The 13,234-nt window shown below is 34.4% G+C and overlaps 3 protein-coding genes across 6 annotated transcripts; 1 reads left to right on the top strand and 2 right to left on the bottom strand.

Moving 5' to 3' along the window:
• Positions 1-203: 203 nt before the first annotated feature.
• Positions 204-2,928, bottom strand: LOC110624124. Of its 2 annotated transcripts, XM_021769228.2 has the most exons (7): positions 2,332-2,928; positions 2,173-2,198; positions 2,060-2,090; positions 1,662-1,749; positions 1,392-1,547; positions 1,105-1,272; positions 204-994 (listed from the first exon to the last, which is right to left on the bottom strand). In XM_021769228.2, the coding sequence occupies exons 1-7, from the start codon at positions 2,745-2,747 to the stop codon at positions 533-535; spliced, it is 1,347 nt and encodes a 448-aa protein (XP_021624920.1). In that variant the 5' UTR covers positions 2,748-2,928; the 3' UTR covers positions 204-532. The 2 variants fall into 2 exon arrangements, with proteins under 2 accessions (XP_021624920.1, XP_021624921.1); XM_021769229.2 differs by lacking the exon at positions 2,173-2,198 and having other exon boundaries at positions 2,332-2,670.
• A 1,237-nt stretch (positions 2,929-4,165) lies between these two features.
• Positions 4,166-9,004, bottom strand: LOC110624472 (APETALA2-like protein 3). 3 transcript variants are annotated; one of them, XM_021769641.2, is made up of 11 exons: positions 8,876-9,004; positions 6,541-7,343; positions 6,419-6,444; positions 6,299-6,329; positions 6,035-6,122; positions 5,796-5,941; positions 5,462-5,506; positions 5,264-5,364; positions 5,079-5,185; positions 4,822-4,971; positions 4,166-4,718 (listed from the first exon to the last, which is right to left on the bottom strand). In XM_021769641.2, exons 2-11 carry the CDS (start codon positions 6,927-6,929, stop codon positions 4,260-4,262), a joined length of 1,542 nt encoding a protein of 513 aa, XP_021625333.1. In that variant the 5' UTR covers positions 6,930-7,343; positions 8,876-9,004; the 3' UTR covers positions 4,166-4,259. The 3 variants fall into 3 exon arrangements, with proteins under 3 accessions (XP_021625333.1, XP_043817176.1, XP_021625334.1); XM_043961241.1 differs by lacking the exon at positions 8,876-9,004 and adding an exon at positions 7,486-7,504; XM_021769642.2 differs by lacking the exon at positions 8,876-9,004 and having other exon boundaries at positions 4,557-4,718; positions 5,079-5,139; positions 6,541-7,585.
• Positions 9,005-9,188: 184 nt separating this feature from the next.
• On the top strand, positions 9,189-12,862 carry LOC110624473 (uncharacterized protein At5g49945). Its single transcript, XM_021769643.2, has 3 exons — positions 9,189-10,362; positions 12,150-12,353; positions 12,435-12,862. Exons 1-3 carry the CDS (start codon positions 9,340-9,342, stop codon positions 12,663-12,665), a joined length of 1,458 nt encoding a protein of 485 aa, XP_021625335.1. The 5' UTR covers positions 9,189-9,339; the 3' UTR covers positions 12,666-12,862.
• The last annotated feature ends 372 nt before the right edge of the window (positions 12,863-13,234 follow it).

Raw genomic sequence — 13,234 nt, 5'->3', positions numbered from 1 at the left:
AAGTCACGAGAGGTATATATATGATAATCTTTGACATGATATATAGATGAAAAAGTAACTCATAGTTAAGGGTATTTTGATATTTTCAGACAATTAACTGAAAATTAAATGGAAGAACCTTAGTAGTTTGATTGAATTAATTCATTAACTTTTTAAAAACCAAAAACATGTTAATCTTAACATAGTTTAGTTATGAAAAATAATTTGTTTTAAAAACAACTTATGATTATTAATAATAAATGAATTTCTAGTGTCATTAGTACAAAGACTATTATAATTCTAGATATCATATTTGTTAGAGTAATAAAAAAATAATATACTTTTTTATAATATGAACCTACTCCAAAAGAGCCGACCTGACTTCAATAAGCTCCGTGGTCAGCGGAGCACGGTGGAGGGAGAGGGACTAGTGAGGCAGAGCACTGAGCACAGAAGCCTTTGGAATCTTAGATGAACCATTTAGACATGCAGTTCGATCTTGAAGGAGTCGTCGGCAACCGAATACCCTTTATATAACAGAGTTCTCATCATATCAAGAAATGGTAAAATCCTGGGTAGAAGAATCCTGCCCATGAACATCATGTTTGAATTCTCCACAGAACCTGGAACACAACTGACAAGAGGCAAAGATGCTAGCCCAAATGGATATTTTTATTGGATTGTGACCATTCCTCAAGAACAAACAATAACCAATTATTGTGAGAATGCATTGACCAAATGCACAAGCCAATCCAGCAATGTCCACGAAAGAACCAAGACGAATGCCACTTTGAGATGGATAATAAAACCAAGGTATTGTGCCACACCACCGCCAAGTGGCTCGTTCTTTCTGAGCTTTATACACGAGCTCGAAGGTGCAAATAAAAAGAGCTAGCAGAGACATCCCCATGCATATTGGCAGAAAAAGAGAGTAATGCTGAGAGGAAAGCTGCTCAAAAACTATTGACAAGAGCTCAACAATGAAGTTGGCAATAGCAAACATCCACTCGAAAACCTTCACAGAAGAAAAAGAAACAATTGAAAAGCGTTAAAAGATTAGAGATAAATTAGCAATACTGGAAGAAAGTATAGTTCCAAATATAATATTTTGATTTGAACTTTGACCTTTCTTTTCAAACTATCTGCTCTGAAGCATGTCCTGCAACTGCCGTTGCCATGTTCAACATCCATGCAGATGAAATGATCATTCTCAGGTGAACGAGGTGCTGGGGAAGCAAGACAAGATTGCATTTCGTTGTCCTCAAATTGGATTTCGTTGTCCTCAGTTTGACCCTTACCCAGATCAAGATGGCCACCAACAAGTATTTATAATAAAATTAAAACAAAATGGAAAAGGTTGTAGTATATGAAAATGAAAAACCCAAGATCAAAATGGGGTTCAGATCAAATACCCTTGAACCCCTTCTGTTCACGTCGTAGGAGCCTGAGTGGGAGTGGATATGCTCTTCACTTTCCCCGTTGCTATTGCCGAAGGGACTCCCTCTTGAGAAACGAGTTCTTTGTCTGCGGAATCCGTGAACAACTTCTTCCTTGGCCAAACGCTTCATCTACACATTGATCAAAATAAGAAAATGCCCAATTACTCCCAAAAGTTTAAACACATTGAATTTACTTCTTCCACTATTCATTTACTTCAATAACTTTTTTCCCAATTATCCTACCTGCATCAGATCCGTCTCATTATCACTCAAGTTAAAGGTGATGTCAGCTTCAACACCCCAGAATTTGACAGCTTTTCGATCATAGGCTCTAAATACAAAAACTATATCATGTTAAACGAAAAGCATAACCTAGAATATGAGATCAATAAAAACAAGAACCAACAAGTATCCTGTATATTAGATGTCATGTGCCTCTTGATTTAGGGGCAGCTCCCTCCTCTTATTTGATCTGCGCTAATTCATCACTTTTAAGTGATCTTGAACTGCAACCCGTTCTTGGTGTTAAAACTGTCGTCTTAGTTTAGAGTTGCATTCATTGTTTAATATTTGTGTAATATCCTCCCTTTTTCCAAAATTAATGAAATACATAAATACACTTTTCTTTTCATAGTATTCACCTGGCTGCAGCATGAGCAGTGTAGAAATCACCTAAGCAAATGCAATATCAAAGTTAGAGAAGTATACAAGGAATAGACAATGAACAAATATTCATTCAAAATCAAATCTATACCCAGGTAGACTAGTTTCCCCTCATCCCTGCACAATACGAAGAACAAAGAAATTTATCCAAACAATCCAAATTTGGAAATCAACTCAAAAGAATATTTCATTCCAGTTCAAAATTCATTCTACCTAAGACTTCAAATTGAATTCTCATAATTTAAAGTACCAGCTATGAGATTCCCGTCTCTCAGTCCTTCTGTAGAAGGTAATTCCTTTGTTCTGTGAGCTCCTAGACCGTGGTCCCCTCCTCCTCCTGATATTTCCCTGCACCTCACCGTCACTAATCTCCTGTCCAATCTCAGACGAGAGCTTCTCTTGCCTCTGAGAATTCCCAAAATCCATGCCCACTCCCCTTCCATTGAAAAGCTCCGTCGTTATCGCTGCACCATTTTCATTCTCAATTCCATCCCCGCCACCTCCTACTTCTATTACATCATTAACACCTACATTATCGTCATTAGCAGCATTTCTGGGAGGACTGACGACGGTTGATGAACCAGAGTTCCCTAACCTCTCCCTCTCATTCGGCTCCGAGTTCTGAGTTGACTCCACCGATTCCGCATTCAGATTAAGGTCAGACATAGAAGCTACTTTCTCTCAAGAGCGGAGGAAGTTTCTGGTTGTTGAAGTAGAGCATACAGAGAGCTTAGAGCTTGGAGAATTATTGCATCATGTGAGACAAGGAATTAATAAACAAGAAGAGCAGAGGCGCTTCCACTGAGAGAACGGAGAAGTTTCCTTGTTGGCTGAAGTAATAAGAGTAGCTAGTTAGTTTTAATAGTCAAAGTCAACAATAGTCAACTGCCAGCTGTAATCTAGCTGTATAAGTTTCCCGCTATTTATCTTCTTCTTCCCCTTGTATAAAAATTTTTCAGCAGGGGTTTGGTTCGGGTTGTAAGTTTGGTTAGGGTTGTAAGTTTGGTTAGGTCTAAAAATTTTAGAGAAATTTTTTATTTACTCGCTATTATATAGAAATTATTTAATTAATTCTTTAATTTTAAAAATAAATTAAAATAAATTTTTAAAACATTATTAATTAATTATTTTATTAATTTTAACTATTAAATATTTTATTATTTAAATTTTAATACTTAAATTTGAAAGTCCCTAAATTTTTAAAATCTAATTAGATGATGTACATCATTTTATTCAAATCTTTAGAAATCAGTTCAAACTGAAAAAAGCTAATTCAATTTCACTTATTATTTATTTTGATACGATTTAATTTTTAATTTTAAAAATTTTAATTATTTTAATAAAAAAAGTTAAAAAATTAAAATATTTTAATTAAATTTTAAAATATTAAAAATAAAGGATAAAAATTAAAAAAATCATTAAAAATTCAAATGGATGAAATCATACTAAATCGAATTGAATTAGATCGGTTCAATTTAATTTGATTTCTAACTAAAATCAATTCGATTTGATTTTTATAAATACTAAAATTTTGATTTTTGATTTATACGATTTGATTTTAAACCGAACCGACCGAATGCTCACCATTAATCAATAGGAGTAGGGGTGAGCATTCGATCGGTTCGGTTTAAAACCAAACCGAACCGAATAAACTTAAAATCAAAATTTTACTATTTATGAAAATTGAACCGAATCGATTTTGATCAGAAATCGAATCGAATCGAACCGATCTGATTCAATTCGATTCGATTTGATCGGTTTCGATTTGTAATAAATTTTTTATTTTTCACACTTTATTTTTAATATTTTAAAATTTAATTAAAATATTTTAATACTAATATGATTTAATTTTTCTATATTATTAAAAATAACATATTATTATCACTAAATCGGTTCGATTCGATTTTTTTAATTTTTTTTATCAAAACCAAATCGAACCGAAATAATTAAAATTTTTAAAATTAAAAACCGAACTGAACGGAAATGAATAAAAAATCAAACTAAAATTTTAAATTAATTCGATTCGATCGATTTTTTCAATTTGAACCGAATATCGATTAGCCTAAATAGGAGTGATAATCAAGTAAAAAATCATTATAATTTCCGTATACAACATCAATTCACATATCATACCAAGAACGGTAAAGTCCTGAGTTGAAAACTTGACGAATTCTTATATTATACACTTGTTTGGACTTGATTAAGAACTTGCCCATGAACATCATGTTTGAATTCTCCACAGAACTTGGAACACAATTGACAAGAGGCAAAGACGCTAGCCCAAATGGATATTTTGATTGGATTGCTACCATTCCTTAGAAACAAACAATAACCAATTATTGTGAGAATGCATTGACCAAATGCACAAGCCAATCCAGCAATGTCTATGAAAGAACCAAGACGAATGCCACTTTGAGATGGATAATAAAACCAAGGTATTGCGCCACACCACTGCCAAGTGGCTCGTTCTTTCTGAGCCTTATACACGAGTTCGAAGGTGCAAATAAACAGAGCTAGCAAAGACATCCCCATGCATATTGGCAGAAAAAGAGAGTAATGCTGAGAGGAAAGCTGCTCAAAAACTATTGACAAGAGCTCAACAATGAAGTTGGCTATAGCAAACATCCACTCGAAAACCTTCATAGAAGAAAAATAAACAATTGAAGAGTGTTATAAGATGAGAGATCAATTCAATCTTGCAAGAAAGTGTAGTGTGTAATATTTTGAATTCAACTTTAACCTTTCTTTTCAAACTCTCTGCTCTGCAGCATGCCCTGCAACTGCCATTGCCATGTTCAACATCCATGCAGCTGAATTGATCAGTCTCGGGTGAATGAGGTGCTGGGGAAGAAAGACGAGACTGGATTTCATTGTTATCCTCACTTTGATCCTATCCAGTGAATCCAGAAACGGTTAAAGTAAACTTATAATCAAACTCAAAATAGAAGAAAATGAAAACATTCAAAAAGAAAAATCAATTTCTCTTGGATCACATACCCCTGAACCCCTGTTTTGCACGTAAGAGGCTGAGTGGAGCTGGATATGCTCTTCGCTTCCCCTGTGGCCATTGCCAAGAGGAGGACTTAAGTTCAGATCAAGATCAACTACACCACATGCAATCAGAAACCCATTAAACATAGTTTTTCTCAGCTATTGCAGTTTCTGTAACACAAAGAAGATACCTTGATTATTGGCCTCAAACATTTCACCTTCATAGTTACTTGGATCAAAGTTGGTCACTGCTTCCCTTCCATTACATTTAATAGCTGCCCTGTCATATGCCCTGCTTTGCACAAAATTTGAAGGAAATATGTATTCGAATGGCGAACTTAAAGCAATATATCAAGAAATCAAGAGGGTATAATTGATTTCACTTGCACCTTGCAGCTTCTACTTCACTGTCGAACAACCCAAGATAAAGATACCTGCAAGCAAGCACCATTGGCTATAATTTCTTCTCCGAAATAGGCATATTTAATATTCAATTGAATGCATAAAAAAATCATTAACTCTTAGAATGAAGATTAGTTGAGGGAGTAAAATAACTACTGAAAATGTGAGGAGGTAACTTGTGCATTTGCAACCTAGTTACGAAGTAATAGGACTTTGAACTCGGTTGCACACCAGAAGCCGCTTAAAAACAAGTTATATCTACTCTTATACTGCAAAAGAGAAGGCCAAAAAAGCTTAAATTCTACAAAAACGGAACCTCACTTCTTGCCCAGGAATTGGCCCATTCTAGCTTCCCATCTGCCACACTTGTGCAATGTCACCCCTCGATATTTCGAGCTCCCTCTTGAGAAACCGGTGCTTTGTCTGCGAAGTACGTGTACTAATTCTTCCTTGGTCAAATTCTTCATCTGCACATTGATCAAAAATAAGAAAGTACCCAACGACTGCCATATTTGAACACATTGAATTTACTTTTATCATTTTCTTCCCAATTATCCTACCTGCTTCATATCCTCCTCATAATCGCTTACGTTAAAATTGATGTCAGCATCAACACCCCTGAATTTGATAGCTGCTCTATCATAGGCTCTAAATACAGAAACTACATTTTGTTAAACACAAAGCTATTATCCAACGATTGTCCAAAGAAGAGAATTTAAATTGAATTTCCTTTCTTTTCTCTCTGATTCCCTCAATCCAAACAAAGCAGATTCATGTGAAAAAAAAAAAAAAACAATATTCACTTTCTTTTTTATAGTATTCACCTGGCTGCAGCATGAGGAGTATCATATCCACCTAAGTAAATGCAATATCAAAGTCAGTCAAGTGTACAAGAAATTGACAATGAAAGGCAAAAGAACATTCATCTAAAATCACTTCTATACCCAGGTAGATTTGTTTCCCAACATCCCTGCACAAAATAGAGATCCAGATAACAAGTCCAATCAAAAGAATATTTCAACAAAACAATAAATTCATGAAAAAAATTAAAAAGTTTTCTAAGTACCAGATATGAGATTCCCATCTCCCAGTTCTTCTGTAGAAGGTAACTCCTCTGTAAAGGGAGCTTCTAGACCTAAGTCCTCTCCTCCTCCTGATATTTCCCTGAACCTCTCCGCCACTAATCGTCTGTTCAATCTCAAACGAGAGATTCTCTTGCGGTGATTTCCCCTGAGAATCCCTGCTCACTCCCCTGCCATTGCTTCCAGGAAAATGCTCCGTCGTCACCGCTGTGTCGTTTTCATTCTCAATTCCATTCCCGTCACCTCCTACTTCTACTATATCATCAACTCCCTTATTATTGCCATTAGCAGCATCTCTGGACGGATTAATGATTAATGAATCGGAGTTCAGAGTTGACTCCACCGATTCCGCATTCAAATTAATGTCAGACATTGAAGTTACTCTCTCTCAAGAATGAAGGAAGTTTCAGGTCGTCGAAGAAAAAGCATATAGAGAGTGTGGGTCGCAAGGGAAGGAATTAATAAACAAGAAGATTACGCTTCCATCGGAGAAGCTTCCTTGTGAAAGCCTGTTTAGCTTTCCCTGAGGACACTGAACCCATTTGCCAATTCCCATTTGATTGTGATTTTAGAGGATTTGAAAATTTTCTTGGGATTGTCTGCACTTTTCCCTTTTCCCTTTTCCCTTTTCCTTTTCTCTGTGGTCTACCCAATAACCCAAGTCTTTCCTTCTTTTCTTTCAACTTTCGGCTGCATAATCATAAGCATTAACCACCGGGAAGTTTCCGAGTTTCGCTTGTCAGTCAACTTCAAAGTAAAATTCGAGAACTTGTCTAGATGATGAAATCTGTAATTGCCAAGAAATGAAATTATAGTTTCTATAGATAAGAAATGGACATCAAAGTCAGAACGGACAATTATGTGCGAATCTTTAGATTTTCAGTCGTTACTAGTAAATTTGGTGATTTTGATTTTGAAAGGCAGGGGACCTGTGCCTGATGGATGTCTCGTCTGAAAGAAGTTCCGAACAAATAGGAGGAATATTGGCTCCGGTTACTTTTACTACAGACATTCTTGGACATCGAAAATTTTACGAAAGTGTTAAAAGATACGATACAATTTACCTCATTTTTATTTCATAGTTTATTATTAAATTTATATTAAAATAATATTTCATATTATTGTATTATTAATAAATAGTAATCATTTTTAAATTTTGTTAGAAAATATTAATATAATAAATAAAATATAATATAATTATTAATTAATTTTTTAATATTTTTATTTAATTTATATAAAATAATATTTTATTTTATAATTTTCATATCAACCTTTATCATTGCTATCGTATGGTTGATGTGATACCACGATATGTTTTTCTTAAGAGTTAAATAAATTCAATTTAAATTTTTTGATTAATTAAGATTTTGTATTTTTATTAAGACCAAATAAATTCTAACATAATAAAATATTATTTTTTAAATTTAGTATTTTAATTAATATAAAAATTTTTAAAAATCTATATAATAAATAGTTTTCAAAATTTCAAAAATAAAATTTTATCATATAATATTATTAAAAAATAATATTTTATTATTTAAAAAATAATATTTTATTATATTGAGATTTATTAAACCTAAGGTATTCAAACTTAATTAGTCTAAAATTTTAAATTAAATTTAATTGGATCTTAATAAAAAATATAAAGATTTAATTGAACTTATATCCATGCTTTTTATACTTTCTCCAAATTTTATTGATTAAAAACATAATAAATAATTATTAATAATAGTAATTATAGAAAAAAATTATTATTTAGTCTTTATAGAAAATTTATTAGTTAATCTTTTTATTTTAAAAAATATATTAAAATATTTTTAAAATTTTTAAAAAATTCATTAATTAATTATTTTATTATTTTAATTATTAAATATTTACTAGTTAATCCTCCACATTAAAGATATTTTAAATTAAATTAATAAAAGGCTAAAGTTTTTAAAATCTAAAAATATTATAATATAAATTTTAAAATTAAAAAATTAATTAATATTTGTTTATAATAAAAAACTAAATAATAATTTTATAAAAATTGGGTTACAATACAAGCCCAGAAGACAATAATATAGAAATACCTCCTATGAACCCAAGCCCAACAAATAATGGATTCTTATCCAACCCAACTCAACCCTAGCGGAATCGAGTATATGACCCGAACAAAGTGACTCAGCAGCATGGAGGAAAAACTATTTGCATTCACCTCAAAAGGGGAAGGATAACCCACTTTCGGATTCATATCCAACCCAACTCAACCCTAGAGCAGTCAAGCATATGACCCGAAAACTGACTCAGCAGCATGGAGGAAAAACTATTTACATTTACCTCAAAAAGGAACGGATAATCCAATTTCTTCTTCCACGAAGGGCAAACAAAGCTACGATACCAGGAAAATCCAAGGGCTGAATTCCTAGATCAAGGAAGTTCTCTCTAAATTCGAAGACGACTCCATTAACCCTAAGAAGTATAATAAAATTACTGCTTTTTTATTTTAATTATAAATGTGAATTGACGCTAATAGGCCTAAAATATTTCATAAATTTAATATAATTATCTTTTTCCTTATTTTCCAAAAGTACCCTTAACAATCCAGCCTATCGAACTCAATTACAAGGAGGAGTGGCAGTGCCAGTTCCGTAGAGATCTTGGCGTCATTCCCCAAGTCCCATCTTCCACTTCGTTTCTTCAGTCACCGATGACTCTCTCTCCGCCATCACAACCACCGTCATCCTCTCGCTTTTGTCTCTAGGAAACCTCAAATATCCAGGAAAATTACCCGATCCACCGAAATGACCCGAACCACTTCCTTTCTCCGATTTCTCTCTCTCTTCTTCCTCCTACTTTTTATCTTTTCTCCCTCTTATGGTGCCGCTGATTCCCATTTCGAAGGTTTCGAAGCTGAAGAGGACGATGTCGTAGAGGAAACCATAGACCATGGCTCCTTTAAACTCACTGATCTTCCCTTAACTCGGACCGATTTACCGCGTGCTCCAATCCCAGATCCTGTATTGGAAAATTCTGAAGTGAACCCGAGTTCCGACTTGGATTCTCAATCTTCGAAACCACAACCGGATCAGTTGAAACCCTCTTCTCCACCATCGACCACCACCTTTGAATACTGGGACGAAGATGAATTCGAAGGTGTCCCTGTTCATCAACCTCCGCCGGAGACACCCAAAGATGAGGAATCTACCGTTCCTGCTGATAATCAAAACACAGATCCAAAACCAAAGACGATTTTTAAGAAGCAGCAATCCTATACAGTGGAGATTTTTTTCGTCTCTTTCTTGATCATGTTCATTATCAATTACTTCACTGGGAAACGCGAAAATGAGAATTTGGCGCTATCTTGGGCAGCAAAATTCGCTACCAAAGACTCGATTTTCGAGAAGAATTTTAGCCTGCTCGGCGTTGGGGAAGGCGATGATTCGCCGCTGTTGTTGAAAGAAGGGCAGAGCGTTTTCAAGTTTTATGCTAGTGGTCGTAGGTACTGTCAAGGGTTATTGGCTACCATGGAATTGAAAAGCAGGCACGATTTGATTGCAAGGATCTATAATATGATAGTACCTTGCAAGGATGAGATTACTTTCGAGGTTTATATAAATGATGATGCAATGGATCATGTGGTTTTCGCGCTGGCAAAGAAGAAGGCGGCTAAAAGTATGCAGAAAGAGGTGAGGGATTTGCAGAGATTTGCAGGAATTGTTGCGCAGCCACCTAGTGGCAGGAAATGGGTGTCTGAGGAATTGGGTGTTATTTCAGAGTCCAAGGAGGTTGCTGGGGATTTGATAACTGAGGCTGTGCTTGAGCAGGTTAGGTTATTAAATTACATCTGCTTGGCTTTTATTCTTTATTGATTTATAAGTGTTACATGATTGAATTTTTCAATTGTACTGTGATTTTGAATTTTTATCTATGACTGGTGTATACCTTTTTGTGGGATGTTCTGTTTTATGAGGTAGAGTAGTTTCACATAGTTAAGCTCCCTTGTATATGGAAATAGTAGAATTATAAGATAAATAAGAATTGGAATTTTCTTATCCCATGGGAATGGTATCATCTCATAATTATCTACCACCGTTTATGTCTTTAGCATGACCACACCATTAAATGTGGAGGGAAGTGGGATAGATGGCTGATACTATTGGAAGAATTCCTCTTTGTATGGTAGGTACTATAACTGGTATTCTTGTGATTGGTATACTCTGCATTTTCTTTTATGGTTCATGTTCCGGATTGGGTTCATCTTTACCGTTCTATTATGCTTGATTGGGTGGAGTTAGTTTTGGAATCTTTTAGTACCACAGCTTTGAGGTTCTGACAATTTATACTCGAGTGTTTTTTTTCCGTCATTATATATTTGGGTTGTACTTCTGGAATCCTTAACTGATAATCGGAACTATTTTCTTCCCCTGAAGGAGTCTTTTCTTGTAAAAAAGAAATGATAGTGTGATGTGATACTGTCCTTATCCATGTTTTCCAGTTATTTTGTTAGGTTGGCTTGGCATGGATACAAGCAGGAAGCACATGGATTTCATAAAAGGTTTTATAAAATAGCCCAAAATGATAAATCTTTAGCTGTGAAAAGAGCTATACCAAACTGTCGTGAGGTTTTATTATAAATATTGAACTAAGTTCTAGGGAAGCAGTCTTCTTTTCATTGTTTAGGGAGTTGAATAGATGTGTTTGTGTAATGACTTTGGAAGGGATGAAATTATTACAAGGTGATTATGTTGTAGCCTCTGAAGAATTTTATAATTGTTGTACTGTTCATTTTTTTGCCTTTGTATTTTTTGACAAGTGGAATTGTGTTAGTAGTTCATGGTACCAAGCATGAAGAGCCACACATATAACTGTTGGTCCTTCCTTTTCGGTGATTTCTTATGTTAGGTAGAAGATTACTTAATTGTTTTTAAAAAGCTGAACATGGGCTGTTTTTGTACTTCACATTCTAGTTTTTAATTTGTCTTCCCTACCTATTACCTTTTCATACGGTTCTTATGTGTGATTGACTAGGAGCAGATGGGGACATTGTGAACTTCAATGTACACCATGTCTCCTTCCCACAACAGAACAAATACTACTGTGCTTTCTTCCTCCTTTCTTTCTTCTCCAAATGAGCCAGTATACGTGTGAATATAAGTTTCTTATGGTGAAATTTTGATAACGTTGGCCATTGAAATTATTTATTACAGAATTTGTACAAGTGTCAGCATCTGGCTGGAGTTTAGTTGGAATTCATTATTGGTCTCCTTGTTGCAAACGTGTGGATGTATTAGCCGGTTTTATTCCCAATTTCCAGATAGTATTACATACGAATGTGTGGTTTTCAACTGATTCTGTTTTCTCTTCTAGTTTTATGTAACCTCTTTTGTTCAAGAGCTTCTTCTCCCTGTTCTTATTTATTTTTTTTTTTTCATTTCCATGCAATTATTGTTCATTTTGCATATTTTTACTCCAGTGCTTCTTAGCCATTTATATCTGTCGAATGCATGAATTTTTCAGTGTGGCTTATGAAAATGTTTGTTTTTCTTTAGGAGTGTTTTAATTATTGGAATACTTGAACTATGCAATATGAATTGCAATTGGAATTTTACAGGTTTTTGGTGAAAAAGCGTTTGAAAAATTTGGCAAGGGTTTCATCTCCATGCATTTTTCTGATCAACACCCTGGAACACATAGGAAGATGCTATTGTTCAAGTTTGCACTCCCCAATGCTGACAACATGGCTGATATGACTCGATTGGTAGCACTGGTTCCTTATTACATTGATCTAATTGGGCGATACAAGTTGAGTTCCCAGGTGGGTGAGCTTATATTTGCCTTCTGCAGTGGAATTTTACAGGTTTAGATAGTCTTAAAACACTGTTTCGCCCGACTGCAGGCTCGATCTAAAACAGAGGCAGCCAGGTCAAAAGCAGCCCAAGAGGCATACAAAGAACTTCAAAACGCGAGACAAGAAGCACTGCAAAAAAAGAAGGCAGAGAGGAAAAAAATGCTAGAGGAGGCTGAAGCAAAGCTCAGTGCAGATGCTATTCGAAAGAGAGAAGCAAAAGAACGTGCTCGTCAGATGAAGAAGGGTATGCCAAAAATAAAGATGACCCGTGCTCACTAGATTTTTAATCCCCTCATTGGGCAAACCTCGTATTTTACATTCTTCCCTCGATCATTTTGGTTGTTGTGGCTTCTATAGATTTTCTTGATTCCATGCTCTCACGCAGTTGTACTTGTAGTGTTTAGAATGTGACAAAATGCAACACTGGAAACTTGAAATTTTTCTTAGATGACATATTTAACTTGGTTTCGGGATTAGATTAATTGGAGCCAAATTTTGCAATTATCAAACTGAATAGCAATTTCCTTCAAAATTTAGATGAAAATAAAATTTAATTTAATTTTAAGTAGTCCTTGAATGTTGTTCTTATTAATATTATAGTATAATTTGCTTATCCCAGCAATTACCGAAAAAAAAATTGAAGATACTTTACGATTTCATGATATTTTATTCTTTAATTGATACTTGATGTTTACCTAAAAAATTAATTGATACATCAGTTTTGCATTTGTGCTTGTTTAAAGTTTCGTTTCAAACTTCAAGTCCTGCCAATTTGTCATCTTCAAGTAGATTGCTGCTTTTCTATTTCACTTTTGCTTAGTGAATACTGTTTATCAGGGATTAATAAA

Source organism: Manihot esculenta, chromosome 10, assembly GCF_001659605.2.
Source record: "Manihot esculenta cultivar AM560-2 chromosome 10, M.esculenta_v8, whole genome shotgun sequence".
Classification (NCBI taxonomy): Eukaryota; Viridiplantae; Streptophyta; class Magnoliopsida; order Malpighiales; family Euphorbiaceae; genus Manihot; species Manihot esculenta.
The sequence above is the reverse complement of the archived record's forward strand: the minus strand, read 5'-3'. Positions and strand labels throughout refer to the sequence as shown.

What these genes read in the sequence shown, in the direction of transcription:
- LOC110624124 (XM_021769228.2), bottom strand. Translation starts at nt 2,747, where the DNA reads ATGTCTGACCTTAATCTGAATGCGGAATCGGTGGAGTCAACTCAGAAC. An exon ending in ACTGCTCATGCTGCAGCCAG is followed by an intron (nt 1,750 to 2,059) that starts GTGAATACTATG and finishes TTTTGTATTTAG; the next exon opens with AGCCTATGATCGAAAAGCTG. An exon ending in ATGAGACGGATCTGATGCAG is followed by an intron (nt 1,548 to 1,661) that starts GTAGGATAATTG and finishes ATCAATGTGTAG; the next exon opens with ATGAAGCGTTTGGCCAAGGA.
- LOC110624472 (XM_021769641.2), bottom strand. Translation starts at nt 6,929, where the DNA reads ATGTCTGACATTAATTTGAATGCGGAATCGGTGGAGTCAACTCTGAAC. An exon ending in ACTCCTCATGCTGCAGCCAG is followed by an intron (nt 6,123 to 6,298) that starts GTGAATACTATA and finishes TTCTGTATTTAG; the next exon opens with AGCCTATGATAGAGCAGCTA. An exon ending in GTTTGAGGCCAATAATCAAG is followed by an intron (nt 5,186 to 5,263) that starts GTATCTTCTTTG and finishes CATGTGGTGTAG; the next exon opens with TTGATCTTGATCTGAACTTA.
- LOC110624473 (XM_021769643.2), top strand. Translation starts at nt 9,340, where the DNA reads ATGACCCGAACCACTTCCTTTCTCCGATTTCTCTCTCTCTTCTTCCTC. An exon ending in CTGAGGCTGTGCTTGAGCAG is followed by an intron (nt 10,363 to 12,149) that starts GTTAGGTTATTA and finishes GGAATTTTACAG; the next exon opens with GTTTTTGGTGAAAAAGCGTT. An exon ending in GATACAAGTTGAGTTCCCAG is followed by an intron (nt 12,354 to 12,434) that starts GTGGGTGAGCTT and finishes GCCCGACTGCAG; the next exon opens with GCTCGATCTAAAACAGAGGC.